This window comes from Daucus carota, chromosome 8 (assembly GCF_001625215.2).
Source record: "Daucus carota subsp. sativus chromosome 8, DH1 v3.0, whole genome shotgun sequence".
Lineage (NCBI taxonomy): Eukaryota > Viridiplantae > Streptophyta > Magnoliopsida > Apiales > Apiaceae > Daucus > Daucus carota.
The window spans coordinates 31,997,409-32,020,816 of NC_030388.2; the positions used below are offsets into that span (position 1 = coordinate 31,997,409).

General features: G+C 33.3%; 2 protein-coding genes across 4 annotated transcripts; one reads left to right on the top strand and one right to left on the bottom strand.

Moving 5' to 3' along the window:
* The first annotated feature begins 604 nt into the window (after positions 1-604).
* On the top strand, positions 605-16,161 carry LOC108199498 (phospholipid-transporting ATPase 3). 2 transcript variants are annotated; one of them, XM_017367321.2, is made up of 27 exons: positions 605-934; positions 3,733-3,798; positions 4,092-4,153; positions 4,866-4,947; positions 6,165-6,275; positions 6,396-6,473; positions 6,629-6,725; positions 6,902-7,008; positions 7,527-7,592; positions 8,323-8,444; positions 8,559-8,652; positions 8,756-8,833; positions 8,914-9,030; positions 9,276-9,425; positions 9,503-9,607; positions 9,885-10,027; positions 10,863-10,964; positions 11,051-11,114; positions 11,214-11,426; positions 12,539-12,704; positions 12,800-12,879; positions 12,979-13,218; positions 13,668-13,889; positions 13,970-14,137; positions 14,287-14,640; positions 14,731-14,834; positions 15,545-16,161. In XM_017367321.2, the coding sequence occupies exons 1-27, from the start codon at positions 773-775 to the stop codon at positions 15,843-15,845; spliced, it is 3,654 nt and encodes a 1,217-aa protein (XP_017222810.1). In that variant the 5' UTR covers positions 605-772; the 3' UTR covers positions 15,846-16,161. The 2 variants fall into 2 exon arrangements, with proteins under 2 accessions (XP_017222810.1, XP_063938752.1); XM_064082682.1 differs by having other exon boundaries at positions 851-934; positions 4,097-4,153.
* Positions 16,162-17,607: 1,446 nt separating this feature from the next.
* Positions 17,608-18,605, bottom strand: LOC108198924 (probable glutathione S-transferase). 2 transcript variants are annotated; one of them, XM_064083388.1, is made up of 3 exons: positions 18,347-18,605; positions 18,229-18,283; positions 17,608-18,000 (listed from the first exon to the last, which is right to left on the bottom strand). In XM_064083388.1, exons 1-3 carry the CDS (start codon positions 18,544-18,546, stop codon positions 17,659-17,661), a joined length of 597 nt encoding a protein of 198 aa, XP_063939458.1. In that variant the 5' UTR covers positions 18,547-18,605; the 3' UTR covers positions 17,608-17,658. The 2 variants fall into 2 exon arrangements, with proteins under 2 accessions (XP_063939458.1, XP_017222182.1); XM_017366693.2 differs by having other exon boundaries at positions 18,229-18,605.
* Between the last annotated feature and the right edge of the window lie 4,803 nt (positions 18,606-23,408).

The following is a 23,408-nucleotide window of genomic DNA, read 5'->3' on the forward strand; positions in this document are numbered from 1 at the left end:
ACTTTTTATACATGATCTATATTCATATTTCTGCATTACTTGAAAGAAAATTTGGAGAGAAAAGTTAACAGAATTATAAGAAAAAATAAATATTATATTCAATAATAATATAATTAAGACGCTTAGATTTTTTTTAAAAGAGAGTTAGGAGGGAAAGCTCTTTCATATCTATATAGTCGCAAAGAGCTCATTAGAACACTAATTTTTCACGGGTTGTACCTCATTATCACAACATCAATCATTAATGTCCATAATATCATGATTCAAGCAAAAATACGATTCATTGCGTAGCGTTTTATATAATATAAAATATTATATAAATGAAGAGGGCTAAATACCATTATTACAAAGATATCATCGTACTTTTATATAATATACAACAATATACAATATGCAATACAATTTTAGGTAATTTCCTAAACTTCCGTACTTTCCAATAATAATATTTGCCGATTATATCATTTTCCTTTTAAATGATTTGATTTACGATTTTTTGAATCAGATGTCCTTGAAGCAGTAAAAAAACACGGAGAAAGCAACGCAGTAAGCACGTAACGCGTGAAATTAACCGAAAACAAAACATAAACAAAGACTCGTACAATTTAACACCACTCTCATTCCAAGCCGAGAAAAATATTTATTTTTGGGTTTTGACGAGACGAGAAAAATAGTCAAAAATCAAACAGCGTGATTCCCGAGACGCATCGAACTCGCAATCTCTGCACGAATCGAATCGTCGCGGCTTCAACTGCCCTGCCGGCGATCAAGCACTATGGCCGGTTGGAGAAACACTCACAGATCACGAAACGGCGCCGCTTACAACACTTTGACTCCGTCTCGGACGATTCAACTCGGCCGAGTTACTCCGCAGGCTCCGGGTAATCGGACTGTGTTTTGTAACGATCGCGAGGCCAACGCTCTCGCGAGTTTCAAGGTATACATTTTTTGAATCTCTCTGTGTGTGGAATGTTTGGTTTGGTGTGAGTGAGTTTTAGTTGTTTGATTAGGTGATTTTGTGGATTGGAATGTGTGTTTTGAGATTTGTTTGGTGTGTGAGTCGGTGTGTGAAGTGAATTGAAGCGAAATGAGAAGTGGAGGTGTTGTGGTGAATTTAATTGCAGTTAGTTGCAGTTTATTAGGTTTTGAGTTTAGTTCGTAATGGTAAATGGCGGTTATAGTAGCTTTTGTTATGCTCTGTGTGTGTGTGTGTGTGAGAGAGAGAGAGAGGGAGAGGGAACTCCTTTTATGGCAAATGCCGGAGAGAGGGGGAGGGAGGTAAATTAGCGATTAGAAATTTGTTTGGTACGTGAAAGACTACGTGAAGTGAATAAACTTGAAATTGAAGTAACAGTATTGTGGTGAATTCAGTTACAGCGCATACACATACACTTTGTTAGATACCGAGAGCAGTATGTAATTGTAACTTGTAAGTGTTGGTAACGCTTGTTATAGCTTATATTATGTTACGCAACTCTCTTAAAACTTTTTCTAAACTTCCTCCAACATAAGCCATCCCTTTATTCTTCAAGTATACAGAATAAGCTTGATCTTAGTATTTACTAAATTATTCAATCAATTAAATAAAAGAGACGAATACTTTTCTAGATCTCCTAATGTAGTCTTGAGGTTTATCTAATATAAGTAAAATACTTGATCAATTACAATTAACTTATTCTTGAAAAACAATGCATTATATATAAAATAATAAGGAGGCTCGACTCCTCTACTAGTTGTGTTCCAAAAAATTAATATAATTTTAAACCTAAATTTTGAGAAATGTTATATTAAATAAATATGTTAGGATTATTTTAATCCTGATACATTTGACTATAAAATATATGATTCATATAGAATATTAACATGGTCTTTGTTATAAAAATAACGCAACTTAAATATTATTCGATAATATTATGAAATATTGAAATTGAATATTATACAAATGTTATTCTTTTTAATATTATATATTATGATGTGGGTATAATATTATATGTTTTGTAATGTTTATTTACTCTTGCCAATTTTTTTGGGAATGTATAAATCTTATTACTCTTGAAAATCTTGTCCTTCCTTCCTGGCGTTTGAGGTTACTTTCTTTTTCAAATACTTTAAAACATAGAATTTATGACTACTTGACAAACTTACTAAAAAAACTTTTACTACAAAGATAGACTTGACAAAACTATAATCACACCTTATGGTGTGCAACTATAAATTTTTGGTGCACGTCACCTAGCTAATGTGAATTGTATTGGTCAAGTATGGATTGCTATCCTAATTCAATAATGTGGCTTATTGAAAAAATGCACTGATTATCAAATAAATGTTTTTTCGACTAATAGTGCGTCTAGAGACCATGCAAGGCACAAACCTGAAATTTGAATCAACTATATATTTGTTAAAATAAATATTTAATAGTTTTCATTCAATGCAATTATATACTCCCTCCGTCCACAACTCAGGGGACACGTCACGCACTTTAACGCTTCTCTAAAGTATAATTCTATAACTTATTTTTAAGATTTTTTTTCTGAATAAAAATTTAGATATTAAATTTTTATTCAGAAAAAGAAAATCTTAAAAATAAGTTATAGGACTATATTTTTTTAGGAGCCTTAAAGTGCGTGCCGAATAGTGAACATATAGAATTAAATGGGACAGAGGGAGTACTACTTAAAATTCTAATACGCTTTAAATGTAAAAGTTACACACAAATGAATCATCAATTATGATGCTAACATGTTTTGATTATAAAATTAAATGTCACGACTAAGTGTTTGTTTGGTATACAATAGGATGTTATTTCCAATCAAACTTCATAATGTATAAATGTGCGTTCTGTAGCCACTTAGGATGCGACTTTCGATGGGAAGTGTAGGTCAGAGAAAAAGAGGGGGAGGGGGGGGGGGCAGCTTCAGATGAATAGCATTTAGATCGAGACATTGGCCCTTATTTTCTTTCAGAATTATATAGAACAACAAACATTTTTTTGGCATTTTATGCTTGGAAAGATTAATATTCTTAGTTAATTTTTTTGATGATGATGTAATCTAGTCAGTATTACTCTCCTAAAATGATTTTTAGCTGATAATTCAGGCCCTCATTATGCTGTCACATTTTTTTTTTGGTGTGTGTATCAATTAGCAAAAAAGAAGAATTAGTATTGGCACAAGGCTATATGAGGATTTAAATTATGCTATTTGTTGCATACATTAATAAACTATTTAGTAGCAGAAATCAATAAGTTTCAATTGAGTAGCATTTAGATAATTAGATCTAGAACAATGGCCCTAATTTCTTTAAACCTATTTAGAAAAGTATTTACCATTGCATGCTTATAAAGGTAAACAAAATCCTAGTTTATTTGTGGCCATTGCAAAATTATTTCTACACTATTTTAATTCGTTGTTAAACATGGTCTTCTGTGTAGCTTTTATATTTATTATCTCTTACGTGTTTTTGATAGTTTATCATTGTGAGTCATCATTTTCCTTCCAAATCTAGCTTATCTCGACTATCTTCATGTGAAATTTCGTGAACTATTGTTTTTTCCATCATTGTTGCAAAAATATAATATTGGGTGTACTCTAAAGTTGTTGCTTTACCCTTCAAGTCTTTTCAATATGCTAAATTGTTTCCTACCTTTATCATACCTTTATCATTACGAAATCTGAATGTAAAGCTTAGGCTCGCTGTTAGAATCTAATCTTGTCTGGGGTTTATTAAATGTGCCAGGGGAATTCCATATCAACGACAAAGTACAACTTACTGACATTTCTTCCCAAGGGGTTGTATGAACAGGTGAGTTTACTTATTTTGCTTCCTGAAGTAGTTGTAGTACTAAAATAATCTGGTGCTGTTAATTATGTTGTATTTACGTCTTAATCTGCTCCCATGTACTGACTATGCTTTTAAGTTCTAGTTTGATAGTGTCATTTGTTGAAAAGTTACCTGATTATATTTATTTTTCTGCACAAATTTTAAATCTCCTTGTATGCAGTTTGAGCATGAGACTATAGCTTGTAGTGCCTATTACATGTATTCTTGTGCTTGTATCATCTGCCTTCTTAGTTCGTTTGTGTTTATAATGGCAGTTCAGGAGGCTCGCTAACTGCTACTTTCTTATGATATCCTTGTTATCATTCACACCTGTCAGGTATGTATTATGTATACAGATGTAAGCCAGAGGCCCAGAAGTGCGTGATTGAATATTTAGAAGCAACATGAACAGCATTGCTTAAGTTATGACGTATGATGCCGATATATACGTGCTATGTTGTCCTTATGTCAAAATATTTAGCATCTGGTAGACTTGCCTATATAGGCTGATGGGATGATTTGCAGTTTATGCTCTTTAAAATTTCCTTAAAATTTCTTTTTGCCTTCCAAGTTTACCTGTTGAAAACAATATCAAATTTGGTTTAAAGGAAAAGAATATTCGTTCTGATAACTTTCTTTGTTATCTTAAATGCCTTTAATATACACAGTAAACCCTTGATCTCATTTATCTGATGGACAAAGAAGTTCATAATTGAGTTGATATAGTTTGAGCATTCTTCTTAGTCTTTGATGATGGTTTTGATTATTAATGGCTTATTCATTTAAAGCATTTTTTTTAAGAGTAAACCACTCGTCAGTTAGCCTATGTATCACTATTTGTTGTTGATTTCTCTTTCAGACTACAAGCCTCCATACATATTCAAGTTTCTAGTCAATACTTCTTGCTATATTCATTCTCTTGTGTACTTGCTGCACTTTATATTTTAAAAATAAATTTAATCAAGTGTTATTACTTTTTTTTAATCTAAAAGTTGTGATTTTTTTCCATTTTCTTCAAATCTACTCCTAAAGAATTTTTTTAATTGCAGCCCTGTGAGTCCGTATACGAATGTCGCTCCATTGGCTATTGTGCTCATAGTCTCTCTTATTAAAGAGGCTTTTGAGGACTGGGTGAGGAATACTAGTTCATACTTCACAGATTGATAGATCATTATATATATAATATATATATATATATGTATATATTATTTTTTCTTACACTTTAATACTTTATTGAACACGGGACTTGTTGCGTAAAATCTAGATGTGCAAGTGTACACAACCGCAAGCAAGTAATATAGTAGTTAATACCAGATATTGTTCCTTAAGGACTGTCTATATTTATAGATTGCAAATTAATATCAAACAATTCAAATATATAACACAAGAATTGGGTTTTGGTTTTTCTATTTAAACTAATTATTTAGCAACTAAATTAACTAACAAATAATATACTAGCAAAGAGATTTGAATAAGTTTAGATACTAAAGTTAAGTCAGGATAATTACTTCCCCGTAATATGTTTATGCTGGCAACAAAGCAGTGTAATATTATAACAAATCACAGTTTACTAACCTGAAATTTAATGGTCATAGGTTTCTCTTGAAATCACTATGGTTTAGATTCTGTAATTAAACTAACATATTTTTATGCCAAATTTAACTTCGAGAATACAAATGAAGCACCAATTTCACACGATTATGCAAGGTAACAATATATGTCTATATTGTCACAAAATTAATATCAACTGATTTAATCATGCACCATTCAAGTATTGTGTCAATTAACTATAATCCTCTCAGTATTATAATCAACTCAATAATTTACTAGAGTTGGCCAAACGATAACAAATATTAAACATGAAATCCACTTGAATGAATAAACTGCAAACTGCATATAATACTTCTTATCTAAATACCAACAATCCCACTCATAAAAGTTAGTTCATAATCAAAGTATCAAAACAATTCCAAGATAACAAACACATGTTCATAAGAAGAGGTAAATAAAAGATAAAAGAAAACAAAGCCAATTGAATGTCTTCAATGGCTGAAATCTCCAATCCTTACTATTTAAACTCCAATCCATATTTAATTAGAATTCCTTGCACCCTACAATAAAACATTTATATTTATTCAATTAAGTACAAAATAACTAAAATACAGGGACAATATCAAGATAAAATGCATGCTTATCAGGAATCTGTAATTTTTAGTTCATCATTTCCTAGTTTGTAAAAGCTCTTTTGACCATGTTGTATCTTTGTAGGAAAGCTTGCAGCTCATTTTATTCGAGGTTTTGAATAATTTTCTTACCCCCGTCCTGGCTGTGTGTGTCCCTTGTAACAGAAACGTTTTCAAAATGACAAGTCGATAAATAATTCTGCTATAGATTTGTTACAAGATCAAAAGTGGGAATCTGTGCCTTGGAAAAAACTTCAAGTTGGAGACATAGTCAGAGTAAGTACGTTGCGGTTTTAACATTTCTAGCTTGTTTTTTGCCCTTTTATTTTGTGTTTTTTTTCCAACAAGGGTACTCTGCAGTATTGCTGCAATAACCGAACGTTCCTTTTTCCCCAGGTTAAGCAGGACGGCTTTTTCCCAGCTGATTTGCTATTCCTTGCCACCTCAAACCCAGATGGCGTTTGCTACACTGAGGTTTCTATTATATGCGTGCTCTGTGAATTAGTCTGATTTCAAAGTCTAGATAGAACTATCCAGACTATCATTGTTATTTGAGAGTTGATTTTATGTCATTTCATCTGCCTTATCACAAGTAAAATTTTATTATCTTGTTACATTTATCATTGAAGACTGCAAATTTGGATGGAGAAACAAATTTGAAGATCAGAAAAGCACTGGAAAAAACGTGGGACTTCGTGTCTTCTGAGAAGGCCTCAGAATTTAAAGGTTCCTTTCCTGATGGTCAACTATCTATATTAGTTTGTGCAGATGCACCCACACACCACACTTTACGTTTTCTTTTGTAGTAAAATGAATATAGGGATGAAGTTGCGTTCTCATCCTTATCTGTTGTGTCACTTAAAAACATTAAGTTCTAGTTTTCTTATTTGAACTGATTGCAGGTGAAGTTCAGTGTGAGCAACCTAACAACTCGCTATACACTTTTACCGGCAATCTGATTCTACAGAAGCAAACATTGCCTCTCAGTCCGAATCAGATTCTATTGCGGGTAAGTTATGGATACCAAATGCATACACACACATGCACACACACTTCTTCGCCCTAACTTCTCCTGTACTATTAGTTACATCATTTCAGCCAGAGAGCCTTAAGTGCCTGTCCTGAGTGTTATCATCAAATTTGAAATCATGAGTGAAATAATTTTGAGAGTATGACAAAATACCGCAATCTATTTTGTGTTATCTTTATTTTTATGGAGATGGTAATTGAGATCCCTGACAAACTGAAAGATAGGCTACCATTTGTTCGTTGAGAATTAAAAGCGTGCATGCGAGCATATAATTCAACCAAAAGCATTCGTGTTTGTGTTAATTTTTCCTCTGCTTTTGTTATAATACTATTGTCAAATTTTTGTTCCCACGAATCTGTTACATGCTATAATGCAATTCAGAGTTTCTGTAACGGTTGTGACTAGTATTTTCTTCTTAATAGCAGGCAACTTTCTTTTGATACAAAAATTATGCAAGTAGCAATTATTTACTCACTGTTAATCTGCATTGTTTCCAGGGATGCAGTCTGAGGAACACAAAGTACATAGTCGGATGTGTTATTTTTACTGGGCCAGAAACTAAGGTGTGGTATTGTGTTGATCTGTCAAACTATGTTCCTCCCTCTTTTCATGTTCTTGTGCACTTATAATTGTTTTTTCTTAAGACGTAGCAAAGATGTGATTGGTTACTTGTACTATGTATGTTTCAATTTTGTGTTTTAAAATTCAATTGAGGGACATGGGTGTCTTGAAAGCATAGTTAATTATGTTCTATCTAAATGGTAGATGTTTGACATATATGTATTGCATGGATAAGGTACCCTTCAAAGTAATTTTTAGTTCGGTTTCTAGTGTGTGCCCATGGGCACACAATAAGTCAATAACAACCACTTTCTAATTAGGTGATAGATTTTTTTTTTTTGGCTTCAAACTCATTAATAATGATGGGGCCCCCTGTATGTACAAAAATCTCCACCAATAAAAATCTGCCACCTTGCGTAAGTGAAAAGTAGTTGTTATTGTGTGTCCATGGGCTGTGGGCACACACTAGAAGGATCCTTTTCAGTTTATAGTTTCAAAGATTTTATTGAACTAATGTGATCTAGCTATTTAGGATTCTATTTACATAAATCTCACCTTTATGAAATCTTTTCCCATCCAAAATGGACCATAATTGCAGATTTAATAGCAATTGATCGGTAAATGTAATATTATTAATTGTTTTATGATAAATTGCTTGTTTTCTGTTTATTGCTTTGGTATCTTATATTTCATCTTTTGCTAAGCAACTCCGTGATTGTAAATTGCACACAGGTTATGATGAATTCGATGAATGTCCCTTCTAAAAGAAGTACACTAGAAAAGAAGCTCGACAAAGTTATTCTTGCTCTGTTTTGCCTTCTCTTCTGTATGTGTCTTATAGGGGCCATCGGCAGGTTCGACATCAGCTATTGATCGTCCAAGTTTAGTTATCAGCATAATTATATTCTATGTTTCATAGATGATACATATCCTCATATCAATTTTTTTTGCTTTATGAAATACTGCAGTGCTGTATTTGTGAGTTTTGATGATTACTACTTGAATCTCAAGGCAAAAAACCCAAGCGAACTGGACCAGTTCAACCCAAACCAGAGGCTTAAGGTTAGCTATCTATCTTTACTACTCATGGTCTCTACACTATTGCAATTTTATTCGCTTCCAGTTTTCCTGTACCATTTAGCTCATGTATCTTATTGCTCTGCAGGTTTTTGCATTGGCTATATTTACTCTGATTACTCTCTATTCGCCAATCATCCCTATTTCCCTTTATGTTACTGTTGAGGTACGATGATGACTGATATTTTATGTGGCTTTTACTGGATGCTTCTTTAGTTCAGCCACTTAGTTGCTTTTGTTTTTCAGACCATCAAATTTATACAGTCTTCCAAATTTATCAACAATGACTTGCATATGTACCATGCTCCGACGAACACACCAGCTTTAGCACGCACGTCAAATCTTAATGAGGAACTTGGACAGGTAAGGCAATTTTGCTTACTTCTTGCTTCTACCCTCCGATTGGGAGTGTGTTATCTGTTCAAAACTTATTTTATTCAATTATAAAATTATTTTATCTTCGATAATCTTAATGCCACTTGGAGACTTTTTGTAATTTTTTTGGCAAAATATATATTAAGATTATTATTATTATTTATCCTTTACTTATGATTAAGAACTTTGTCTAAGAAAACTTGGTAATTAATTACAACTGCTTGGTGTTCCAGGTAGAATACATATTCTCAGATAAAACAGGAACACTGACAAGAAATATGATGGAGTTCTTTAAATGTTCTGTTGGAGGGGAGACATATGGAACTGGTGTCACTGAAATTGAGATGGGAGCGGCACAGCGCAATGGCATAATTCTTGAAGAGGTATCACAAGCTGCAGAGGATTGCACTAATATAGGTTTATTTGTTATTACTAATTGTTTTATTGCAATACCCCACAGGGGCAGAAATCATCAAACCCAATACGTGATAAGGGTTTTAACTTTGATGATGCAAGGCTTATGCGAGGTGCTTGGAGGAATGAACCTAATTCTGATGCTTGCAAGGTAGGTTACTCTGTTATTGAGTCAGACATATAACTGTAAAATATGAAAAAATATATGGATGCATGATAATGGTGTATGTTGGCAGTTTCTATTGTATGAAATATGAAAATTATTGGCACATTTAGTGGAATATTTCTTGCTCACCTGCTCAGCCATGAGGATATAATGAACAATTTATTGTCCTTTCTTTTAATTTTTAAAATCCTACTCCTGGACAATATATCGAAAAATTACATGCTTTAATGACAATATTGGTGAACGAGCTTTTGTTGTGTAGGAATTTTTCAGATGCCTCGCAATATGTCATACTGTACTTCCTGAAGGTGAAGAATCTCCTGAAAAAATTCGTTATCAAGCTGCTTCTCCTGATGAGGCTGCTTTGGTTTCTGCAGCCAAGAACTTTGGCTTCTTTTTCTACAGGTGATTTATTCATAATTGAAACAAAATATCAGGATGTGAGGTGCACTTTATTCTGCATCATCCATTTTAAGTCGAAAGGAGAAAAAAAAAATCTAATTTGATCTCATCTTTCGTCTCCTCCCACATTATTCTATTATTGGACTTGAAAATGCATGTTTAAGGATAAGGTGTACCTCATGTTCAGTTCACGTTTATTTTATCTGTTTCATATTCTCATGCTTAACAGCATTATGAATATTACTTTTTAATTTTAACATGTAGAGCTGCTATCCTTGAGAAGCATCCTGAATTTTGTATTTATTTTCTTACTGGATTACTTTTTTGATTCGTTAGAATATTAAAGTGAAACAAATAATTTGTTCATATGTTAATCAGTCTATGGGCCTATTAGGCTTTAAATAGAATAGATTAATTTGTTTGATATAAACTTTTGTACAAATTATATGGGCTTTTTAATTCTAAATTAGAATTCTGTTATAATTACAAACTGTTATTTAAAAACTATAGTATACTATTTATATTAGAATTACATAATATTAAATTCCTTATCTATACTTTTATTTTAAAATTCATTTCAAACTTTAAATAACATATAGTCTCAAAAAATATAAATTATATAAGAACTTTTTTATTATGCAAAATAAATATATAAATTAATTAATCACGTATTTTGCAGGGGCCCTACATGTGTTTGAAGAAAATAATGAAATATTAAAAGATGCTCGTGCATTACACGGGTTGTAAGCTATTATATTATCTTGGGACTTGGGTGCATGTCAGGGATATGTGAATATCATTGTATAATGTGTTTAACAGGTTATCTATATTTTGACAGGCGTACACCTACCAAGATCTTTGTTCGTGAATCACACGTTGAAAGGATGGGACAGATTGAAGATGTTTCATATGAGATTTTAAATGTCCTCGAGTTCAATAGGTAAGTTCTTTTTGCTGATGCAAATTTGTTATCTGCATGTTCATTATTTATGGGTCTTATACTGATCAGAAATTATACCCTTCCAGTACACGGAAGCGCCAGTCAGTTATATGCCGTTATCCAGATGGAAGGCTTGTATTGTACTGCAAGGCAATGACTCTTTGAGAACCTTATTGTCAATTGAAGCAGTTAACTGAAAGTAGTTTATTCGATGTTTGTATGACTCTTTTTACTTGACTTGGTATACAGGGTGCTGATACAGTGATATATGAACGATTAGCTGGTGGAAACAATGATATAAAAAAAAGAACCCGAGAACACATGGAACAATATGGGGCTGCAGGATTGCGGACTCTTTGCCTGGCCTACAGAGATTTAAATCCCGACACATATGAGAGTTGGAACGAGAAGTTTATTCAAGCAAAATCTTCTTTACGAGACCGTGAGAGAAAATTGGATGAGGTATGTGCTGAATTCATGTCTTTACATATAAGCTATCCAGTATCAAATAGGGCCAGGTCACTTGTGTACTAAAAAATGACAGAAATTCTTGTCTTTACCTTTGAGCTGATCCAGTATCAAATAGGGCCAGCCGGCCAGGTCACTTGTGTACTAAAATATGGTAGAAATTCTTTCCTATATTATATCATACAAATTTATGGATATTATATTGAGGGCTGAATTAATGAACAAATTTTGATAATATGTTTGTATGGTTTCAAATTTCGGTGACTGCCAACTTGTAAGGGCAATGCAATAGTCACTCATTTGTGTGCATACCAAATTTTGATTCATTACTGAAGCTTACTACACATGCTTCCTTTCCGACTTTATTCTAGTTTAATTAGTTATGGTATGGTTCAGGCATTTTATGCGAGGGATGTATTTAATGCCCAATTTGGTTACCAATCTACCACATCAATGTGGCAATATCCGTTAAAAAATTTAATGGTGAAATATTTACTTGTGCTTCTCCTTAGCAGCAATATTATGGTCTAGCCTTTCCCTTATTTGTCTGCTAAACCAGTATTCTAATAGAAATTTCTAGATATGAGTGCTGGCCCTACCTGCTGGATGAATGAACTAGAGCTGGTCTTTGTTTTGTTTTATGTATGTTTGAGCTCATACAGTACAATAATATGATTTGTAGTTTTTCAAAAGGTGGGAACAATAATTTTTTTATTTAGAATGTTTCTGCTTCATGCAGGTTCTTGCTAAATAAACATTCAGTGGTAAATTAACATTTGAAGTTTACAAAATTTACTTGGTACTTGTAGGATGTTGTACCGGTCAGTGTTCCTGGCCAGTTATTCATTTGATTTGTTAATCGACTTATAAATTGTTGAAAATTGTATTTTGACTTGTCGAATGTTATAAATATATTGAAGTTCTAGAGGATGTTTAGTTGATAGCAGAGCAATTTTGGTCTAAATAGATTCGGAAGGTTGCTAATCTTCCTAGTATTTTTAATGAATGTAGTTTATCCAGCGTTGCTATTCTCGTAGGCAGCACTTACTTACCTATTTTCTGTTTGAGAGTAGCTGGGCTTTAGCGATTATTTTATATATGAACAGGTGGGGGAACTGATAGAGAAAGATCTGATTTTGATTGGTTGCTCTGCAATAGAAGACAAGCTTCAAGAAGGAGTACCTTCATGCATAGAAACTCTCTCTAGGGCTGGAATCAAAATATGGGTGCTAACAGGAGACAAGTTGGAAACGGCAATAAATATTGCTTATGGTTAGTATACATGCAGTCTGGTGCTTCCTTTCAAATGTCTGTGTATTATAAATTTTAGATAATGTTTTAAGCACTCTTTTTTCTTCCTGTTTCAGCGTGCAACTTGATTAATAATGACATGAGGCAATTTGTTATCAGTTCAGAAACTGATGAGATTAGAGAAATAGAGGACAAAGTAAGCATGATTTTCATCTTAGCGCTAATTCTACATAAGATATCTCATGATCTCATGAATTCATACTGAATGCTTACACCTATTACACTGTTTTGGTAGGGTGACCAAGTGGAGATTGCACGTTTTCTCAGAGAGACAGTAAAAAATGAATTAAAGAAATGTCACGATGAGGCTAAACAGTACCTTCAGACGACAACTGGGCCCAAGTTATCTCTTTTAATTGATGGGAAATGTCTGATGTATGCTTTGGACCCAAGTTTGCGATCGATGCTACTTAATTTGAGCTTGAACTGTAGTGCAGTAGTTTGCTGCCGTGTTTCTCCTCTACAGAAAGCACAGGTCTCTCTCTCTCTCTCTCTCTCTCTCTATATATATATATATATATATATATATATATATTCCCCAGATAATAATCCTTGTAAACAAACATGGCCTGATATTACAATTGCTTTTAGTGGAGAGTTTGTAGGAGGTCTACATCTTTTGAGCAGAGCAGATTCAAGATTTTATAAAGGCTATTACTATTAATATAGTTTTATGGTCAGTCGTCTTGAGACAACTTACCATGTAATGCAGAAAAACAAAATTAATATTAGTTGAAAATACTGAATGTATGCACTCAAAAAGTTGTGAATCTTACAAACCTACAATATCATGATAGCAGAATGTTTTTGATTACCATGGATTTTTAAAAGCGGATTTAACCCCCGTGTTTTGGTATGCCATCAATCTCTGAGCTACTATTTACATGGCTATGCATGATATTCCAAAGTTTGTGTTTTCCCCAGGTGACAAGGCTGGTCAGGAAAGGTGCACAGAGAATTACACTTAGTATTGGTGATGGTGCGAATGACGTGGGAATGATTCAAGCTGCTCATGTTGGCGTTGGAATCAGTGGAATGGAAGGGATGCAAGCTGTAATGGCTAGTGATTTTGCAATTGCACAGTTCCGTTTTCTTACAGATCTACTTCTTGTTCATGGGCGATGGTCATATCTTAGAATATGCAAGGTAACTTTTTATCTACAGATAACACACAATCATATGCAGTCTTGATTAAATATTACATTCTTGAATTTTTTTTTCTGCAGGTCGTGTCATACTTCTTTTACAAGAATCTCACATTTACGCTGACTCAATTTTATTTCACATTTCACACTGGATTTTCTGGTCAAAGATTCTATGATGACTGGTTTCAGACTCTGTATAATGTTATTTTCACATCTCTCCCGGTTATTTTTGTTGGCCTCTTGGACAAGGTATGTTTATCCTTTTACTTTACTGATGTTGATTTACAAACCTTTGATGTACGTATGCTACTACTTAAGCTTGCTCAATATTTAGCTAACAAATTATTCTGTTACGCGAAATTTTCATACTTTCAATTTCTACTTGTTTATTCTTTCAGGATGTCAGTGCTTCCCTTTCCAAGAAGTATCCTGCATTATATAAGGAGGGGATAAAAAATACTTTCTTCAAGTTCAGAGTGCTGGGTATTGTTGCTTTCTCTTCAGTTTACCAGTCAGTTATTGTGTACAGCTTTGTAACCGCATCCAGTACTGGAGGTATAAATTCATCTGGAAAGGTGCTTGGCCAATGGGATGCCAGTACTATGGCCTTCACTTGTCTTTTGATTACTGTGAATTTGCGGCTTCTGTTGATGTGCAACACGGTTACAAAGTGGCACCATATAAGTGCTGGGGGAAGCATTTTGTTATGGTTTTTGTTCATTTTTGTATATTCATTCTTTTTCACTGATAAGGTACTTTAATAGTCTTCTTTTTTTCATTAATTAATTTGCTTAGTTGTCGATTTGTGAACATTTTTTTAACTTCCTCATATCAACTTGCAGGGTATCTTTTACACCATTTTTGTGTTGATGAGTACATTCTATTTTTATCTTACACTTCTTCTTGTTCCAATTGCTGCCCTCCTTGGCGACTTCTTATACGAGGGGTGAGCCTTTTATAATTAGTTGCTTCTCCTATGAGGTTCTGTTTCCAGAATTACCAGGTTTTTTGTATTTGTTCATTAAGTTGCATGAAGGACTAGAACAATTCTTACAACGGACAAGAATAATTATGGATATTTGTTATTAGTAGAGTGGTTCACGGATAAGGACCGTCACATATGTTGTTTGAAAAGTTTCCTGTTTAACAACTACTACTATCTGGTGGAAGCTTCTCCTGTTGATACTTTTTTTTTTTTTACATGCATTGCCTGTTCTTGTTGGGACTAGAACATTCTAATCGTAAAGAGCAGTAGACCTTTATTAGCAACGGCTACTGACCACCCTCAAAGTGTGTCTTTAAAAAACTTATCACCATATCTAGTCTTATATGTAGTTCGACTGCATTATGTCATGTTAGTTCAGTGCCACAAGTGACCTTGATTACTAGTCAATGTATATATGCATCTCTAATTAGAAATATGGAGTGATCTTTGAAACATTAGAGATCTTTTATGGTTAGAAGCAAATTTTGATGCATTTGTAGACAGAAACCCTGCTTTCTTTATTTGCTTGTCATCTGAGATGAAATTTGTATTCGATTATTTGTAGCATAAGTCTAGAGATTTTAGAAATTAGTGGTAGTTTTTCCATCTGATAGCTGATGCTTATTTTGCGTTCGTTCTTAGTAAAAAGTTTATTTTGAACATTTTTCCAGGGTGCAAAGATGGTTTTTCCCCTTTGACTATCAGATTGTTCAGGAAATTCACAGACATGAACCTGATAATGCTGCCTCAGCATTACTGGAAGTTGGCACTCAGCTGACTCCAGAGGAAGCAAGGAGCTTCGCGTTTGCTCAACTACCTGGACAGAGCTCTAGGCACACTGGGTTTGCTTTTGACTCGCCCGGGTACGAGTCATTTTTTGCGTTACAACAGGGTGTGATTGCCCCTCAAAAGGCATGGGATGTAGTCCGAAGAGCAAGTATGAAGCCTCGTAAATCACTTCTAGATAGTTAAATTAGTGTTTATTGTTTGTACAAAGTTCTCGTCTTTGGGACGGGTTTAGACATTAAGCATCTGTATATCAGCCACCACATGGTAGTTATAATTTTTTGAGTTGTTTTTTCTTGCTAGTTTGTTTCCACCTCTAAGTTGGCCAGATATCGTAGGCAGGTTGTACATGATTATACATAAACAAAAACTTCATATTCTTGTACATTATGATTTTGAGTTGAAAGATAGCCAACTGACCACCAGATTTTGAGTAGGTTGACTTGTGGGATTAATATACTTGAGCATTTGGCCATGTTAATAATACATCTATTTACTTGTATGTTTGTCGTTGATTTTTGAATTTTCAAGTTGGGAGCAACTTGCCTTGATATTTCCTGTTGTAATTCAACATGCCTTGATATTTATGAATATCAAGGCAAGTTAATATTGTTTACATAAGTTGATATGTTTAATATCAAGGTAATACTTAAATAAATTGTTAATATTATTTACAAAATTTATGTTTAATTGTATTTTTTCTTCAGAAGAAATATTTAGGTAACTAGTTTTGCATCCGTTTTTATATTAAATTATATCAATATTGTTAATATATAGGACTTAGAGCATCTCCAAGGGGTGAAAACTGTTAGCTAAAAATCTATGTGTCATCCTATTTGTCATCTAGGTGGCCCTTTTAGATAACATGTAAAAAAAGTTGCACTCCAACCATCACCCTTTAGCAAAAAAATTATAGATAACAAAGAATGAATCAATAGATTTGTTGAATCAATTAGGCTATTAGGTATAATTTTAACTTGTAATAATTTTACATAACATCATTGGAGTAAAAACTTTCACTGTTAGCAAAAAATTTGTATTGTTCATTTAGATGAGCATTATAGCTAATGAGTTTACATATTAGTTTTGGAGATGCTCTTAGGAGTATCAAATATATGGTGCTAGATCATGTATTTGATTATGTATAAATTAAAATTTATTTATGTGATAAAGTGAATGTAGAATCTAAAATATAAATGTTCAATGTTAGAATAATATGTTGGTTCTATACATCACAATTTATAAGATTGTATAATAGTTTCATAAAATATAATTATTAAATAATATATTTGAAAAAGTCATGTCCAAAAAATTGCTAGCGATTAACTCTGTTAATATAAAATGATCAATACTCGATATTATAGTATTCTAATCTGTTGATGGATTTTTCATATATTTTATTGTAAGATAAGTCTGCTGCATTTAACAATTACATTTTAGACTATAATATAGTGATAAAATATTATCAATATAAAAAAATAGAAACTTGTAAAAATATTCATTGTTCAAGTTTGTTTTTAAAAATTTATACATATAATTACACAGTATATTTGGGAAAAAAATTCACAACTTTAATATTTTTGAAAAAAGGCTAAAACATATACAATATATATGTATTGAATAACTGAATATCCTTTCATTTGTGAAACCGAATTTGAATCCACCTTTTAATATAATACGATTCATATTCATTTCTTCTCAGAATAAATATATTGAAAATTATTATCTTCACAACAAAATGAAAACATAATGAATTTATGTTAAACAATTCTATAGTGGCCTATTATCAGACCTACTCATAATTTCTACTAACACAGAGTACTTAAAGCTCAAGCATTTTATTAGATCTTCAAGATTCATAGCTCAGCATTCAACACTATAAACATGAAATAACCAAGGAGCTAGCTCACATTCATAACATCACATTACACAAATTTAATAACTGAAGAAACTGCAACACAAACTAGTACTCATAACTGAATCATACACATGCACCAGATCAGATCCCCATCCTCTGTTTCAGTCCCAAAACAAAGTCCAAAACTTTCTTGGAATCAGGAAGGGATTTCGAAACACTTTCAATTTGCAAGCACCTCTTAGCCCATGCAATCAACTTAGGACATTCAGCTTCAATGCTCAAGTTTCCAAGTTTCTCCAAGGTGTAAAACCAGCTGTAGTATGTCACAAGTGCAACATCCAAAAACCCGAATGTTTCACCCCCAAAATAAGTCTTGTCACCGAGCTCGTTCTCTAGCACCTTGAGGTTTTCGATCAAATCCTTTTTAGCTCCCTCCTGCTCTTCTCCTTTGGTTCTCCAAATTTTCCATGCAGCATCATAGACCTGCCATTTCATCTTAATGCATGTTACACTTTTTTTTTATAACAATATCGACTCACACGCCTTATAAATTAGTATTATTCTAATACTTTTCGGAATAAGTCAGAATCGAACAAAGATCCTTGACAACTGAGATAAACGGGCTCTTAATGCATGTTACTCTTTAGCAAAAAAAAAAATTAATAAAAATGTTGCCAAAAAGAATCTAGAAAAAGAATGAAAATTTTAAACCTTCTTGTCTATGAAGTCGGCCCAGAACCTAGCTTGGGCTCTTTGGTAAGCATCACTAGGCATCAGGGGAGCTTTGTCATTCCAAACTTCATCAATGTACTGAACGATAACCAAGGACTCACAAATGGGCTTGTTGTTATGGATAAGGACCGGAACTTTTTTGTGAATTGGGTTCATCTCGAGAAGAAGAGGGCTTTTATGGGCCAAGTTTTGCTCAATGCATTCGTAGTGGACTCCTTTTTTAGCAAGTGCTATTCTCACTCTCATGCCGAACATACTCGCCCAACAATCTAACAGAACAACTTCTTCACTTGCCATTGTGATCTCTCTTGGGGAGATTTATGTGCTAGGTTGCTTAGATTTATAGGAGTAGTGATGAAGATCTGGTTGTGCGAGTTGAGTGAGAAGTTAAAAATGTAAGGAATAAGTTAATGAGGACGCGTGGAGATCCTGTTGTAACGTGTAAGGTGTAGATGATGCATGAAAGACACGTACGATGCTGTAATTGTAACGTGTATATGATACATAAAAGACACATATGATGTTATTATTGTAATGTGTGGCTAATGCATGAATGACACGTACATGTAGGACAGATATATATCTTATCAAATGAGAAAATTAAAATAATATAATTAATTAATTATGATAATTGATTTTGTAATGCTTTGTAATAGTAAAATTAAGTTGTAATAAAAGTATTGATAAAAATGATTATTAATCAGTGTCACACGGGAATTTCAGTAAAATTGGACAATTATTGAGTTTCAAACTTCTTTTGATTAACACTATTTTTAAAATTCAACTTAGATTAACATTAATCTAAGTTAATCTTATTTTATAAAAGGGATTCATAATATTGGCTGGGCTTGATTGGTTTAACTCTCCTTCCTCTGAATCCATCATTGTCTCATTTGTGCAGCCCAATGTCTCAGCTAGGCCCGAGGCCATGTTGAGGCCCGGCTCAAACATCTAGATATCAGGTCCATAATATGTACTTTAATATAATTTGCAAAATCATATATTTTAAATATTTTTTTTCGTGTGCAATATTTAGTAAGGAAAAAGGGGTTTTCATTCTGTTCAAAGCATATACATGTTCCACTTTTTTTTTCCTGAAAACAGCGTAGACATGTTCCAAATTATACTACTAAATATAATTATTTTCGTTAATTAATTTATTTATTAGATATATATAAAATATATCTGCTTTTATTTATAAGAGTAAGTATAAAGTTTAAAAAACACATGTTCAGGGCGAGAAATCACAACAATTAATCTATACATAAGCTCTTTATATGGCAAACTACCTATAAACCAGATTTTACGAACTGATTTTGACTAGGACCCGTGAACTTAGTACCGTGACACTTATAATAAGCACCGCAATCCATTAATAACAAATGAGTAAGTGGACAAAGAGACCAGATGATCGCGACAGTGTCTCTGGATTTGGAAGCTAGCAAGCTTACAGAATAACTTGTGGAAGAAGCTGAGTACATAAAGAAGAAAGCATTCGATCCTGGAGCATTTTCATTTTAATGGCTGTGAAGTGATATTCTGTCATACAAAAAGGCTGCACTACTGTGCTATATGCTCTAGTCTAAGAAAACAGAATTTTAGCTGTACTGCAGCTCTACATATGCGTTTCATGTCAAGCTCGTATGATTCCGGGAAGAAGCTTCTGTATGATAAGGTCATTAGGGCGTTGGCCAATACGGAATTGAAAGCCGAATTGAGCAAGTCCAATACTAGATGCTAAATTTGGCATCGGACGGCGTTTATTAGTGTTAAAATAAAAGTTACATTCCAAACTAGTTTGGTACTAGTGCTCATTTAATTTAGTTTTACCGGGTTCAATATGTTTTTGATATTTGGTGATGTATAATGTCAATAAGTGTTTAACTTTTACCCTCGATAATAACTATTGATGATGTGATAAGAGTGAATAGGTGACGGGGTGTAAATGAGCTGAGCCGAGCCGAACTCTAGAATGCTCGTGTATCGTTTGTTAAAAAATTAGCGAATTCGAATTCGAGCTCGAGCTTGGATCGAGCCAAAAATATTGTTTGAGGATCGACTCATTAAGGAATAACTCTGCTCACGAACGGCTCGCGAACCGCTCACGAACATGTCTCACGAGCTGTCTCACGAGTTTTTGCTCACGAACCGCTCATTAACTTACGCTCACGAACATGTCTCACGAATTTTTGCTCACCAACCGCTCATTAATTTTGTTCACGAGCTTGTTTAATAAACTTTGCTAACGAGTTAGCTTATGCTCATAAATTTATTTACGAGCTTGTTTGTTATTTAATATAATTAAAAAAATAAATTAAAATTCTAACAATATATTAATATATGCTCTAAGGAATCATAAATTCATAATAACTACACTCAAGAGCCATATTCACGAGGCACGCTCACGAGCCATGTTCACGGGCTCACGAACCATTTTCACGAACTCATAATTCGAACTTGTTCGCGAACTATCGAGTCGAACTCTACTGTGCTCAAGTTCAGCTCGTTTATAAAACGAACCTTAAAATTGTGCTCAAGATCGACTCGTTTATGAATCGAACCAAGCTCGAACCGAGCTTTTTTCGAACCGAACACCGAGCGGTTATCGAGCGTATCAACTCATTTACAGCCCTAAATTTATAGGTCCAATTTGATTTCAAATACAAAATATAAAACCCTTTCGAGTTGAGTTTTTTTTTTCATTCAATATTATTTCTTCCGAAGCGCGATTGGATAGCCCAAATAGTTGGTTTATCCTCTGTTATATCGGGGCACGCCGTTCGAGACTCTCGCTCATTGGTGGGCTTGCTCTTGGATTGTACCGGCAATTGCAATTCACTGGACTTGCTCTTGGATTTACTGTCAAATGCAGTTATATTTGATAGGAAATGACAAGACTAAAAAGATAATTCTGCTCTACCTTATATATACACAATTGTGCACATTTTATAAAACATTAGAGTGACTTTATTCGATCAGGAGAGGATAATTTTGTTATTTGATACGGTATAAACTGAGAGACGGGAAAGTGTTAAACAGAACCAGCAGAATATATGATTGTAAGAATAAAAGATATAACCAAAGGATCCTTATGTTTTATGTTGTATCAACAGATCTCGATTTATTCTTAGAACCTCTTAACATTCTCATGTGAATTTATTATAATAAATATTATGAAATACATATACTCCTCTTCTACTGATACTTAAAGGTCGTGAAGGACCGATTACAGAAATTAAAATACTCACTCGTGGACTGAAATTATACTACCGATAGTCATATGTGCACTAAAATTTGGTGTAGCTTATATACTATTTTGTGTACTTGGTTTATATGCTTGTGTAGATGCTTTTATAGGTATAAAGCATATGTCAAGTGTTAGCTCTCTGGCATTTTCACATCTATCAGAGCTTAGTTTGCCACCAAGCTCTCTCTATATATGGGGACTGCTGAAAATTTTCTCAAGGCCTCGTTTAGGATACTCTTGGTGGTAGGTTTTCTGTCTTTCATAGTATTGGCTGGAGTATCCGAAAGTCCAAAATTCGAGATGAGGGCTCTGATCAGCTGCTCCAGGCAAGCTGATAGAAGTCTGAAGCAGAGGATGCTGATAGGAGAAGAAAAGTATGTTTTGCATCCAAAAAGGGATATTCATTTCACGAGCAAAAGAAGAGTGCCTAATCGATCTGATCCCATACATAACAGGTTTCCAATTTCTGCGCTTCATTAAATATAGGATGTCGTGTTTAACTTAATGGTCAAGTGTCCACTTGTTATTGATCAGGTTGTGAGTTTGAATCTGCATGCAATTAACATGCCTTCATTAAAAGTAAAGTTATAAGTATAACCTACTCGAAAACTCACCTTATATGATAGTGTTAGGCTTTCCCGACACCTTAAAGTGTTGAAATATATTATAAGATCCATTTGACATCTTACTTTGACATCTTAAGTTTTAGATTGACCAGTTTTCAACATGGTATCAGAGCACATGATCCACTCTTCAACCAAAAAAATGAGATTTCGAGTGATGAGCAGTGTTGAAATATAGCACAAGATCCATTTGTGACGTTCTTCTAACACTTTAAGATTTTAGATGGATTTGTTCTTAACATTTTATAGATAAAAGCTTTAATAACCCGACCTAGAAGTGTTATTTTCATACAATTTTTTTGATATTCGGTACATACTTTTAAGTTCAAAATCTTTTCAGGAGAGCTGGAAATTCTGGAAAACCGCCTGGCCAGCCTTAGCTACCAGATTCATATAACTGGGAAAAGTGAATTTGAAGACCACACAAGATATGTTGTCTGCTATGCATCTTGGAAACATTTTTCGCATTATGCGTACAATTTGCAGAGTCTTGTGTGATCTGTACGTTGTGTTCTTTTCTTGGATGTAGCTAGGCCGGTGTTCGTGATTTCCTATGTATATAGCAAGCGCCTATGGATTGAACAGTATATAAGGATAACAAATTGATTACTTCTTGCTCCAATAATATCTCCGAAAATTCAAAACTTTAAAAATATGGTTGTATGAATTTGTTTAATCAGTGAAAATTATATACTAGTGGATAGAAGTTAATGCTGTCTATACGTAGAGCATTAGCATTTTAATAAATCCGGTTAACAAAAATCGAAATCTCAAATTCAGATGGAGCTAAAATTTACGCGAAAGTGTTACAAGAATACACAATATCTCAATTAGGCCAAGCGAAAGAAAACTAAATAGCTTAGTTGCTCAGTGGGAGCCGGTACTCCATTTCCATTATCCCCTGATCCGACATATTAATGTTTCGATTAGTAATTTTGTAACAAAAATCCCGATCTATATGAAAAGTAAATCATTATATATATTTATTTTTCAATATCCATTCACATAATCTTAATTTTTTTATGCTTCATTCGTATTTTCAATTTCATTCTAAAATCATGATTAAAACGACTCTCGAGAGCTGATTTTTTAAGAATATATATTATTATTTGTTAATCGAAAAAAAAAATTAACTTATGCATGATTGGGAATTAAATGAAGTCGAATTATCATCTTAAAATACATATTAGGAATATTATATTGTTTATGAAAAATCATAAATTTAAAGAATTTCAACTGTATTTTGTAAAATTATAAAATCAGAATGTTCGATCACCTAGCTAGGCAGG

Coding starts and splice junctions, on each gene's coding strand:
- LOC108199498 (XM_017367321.2), top strand. CDS start 773: ATGGCCGGTTGGAGAAACACTCACAGATCACGAAACGGCGCCGCTTAC. Junction 935..3,732: donor ACGCTCTCGCGAGTTTCAAG/GTATACATTTTT, acceptor TAAATGTGCCAG/GGGAATTCCATATCAACGAC. Junction 6,726..6,901: donor GAAGGCCTCAGAATTTAAAG/GTTCCTTTCCTG, acceptor AACTGATTGCAG/GTGAAGTTCAGTGTGAGCAA.
- LOC108198924 (XM_017366693.2), bottom strand. CDS start 18,546: ATGGCAAGTGAAGAAGTTGTTCTGTTAGATTGTTGGGCGAGTATGTTC. Junction 18,001..18,228: donor CCGACTTCATAGACAAGAAG/GTTTAAAATTTT, acceptor ATGAAATGGCAG/GTCTATGATGCTGCATGGAA.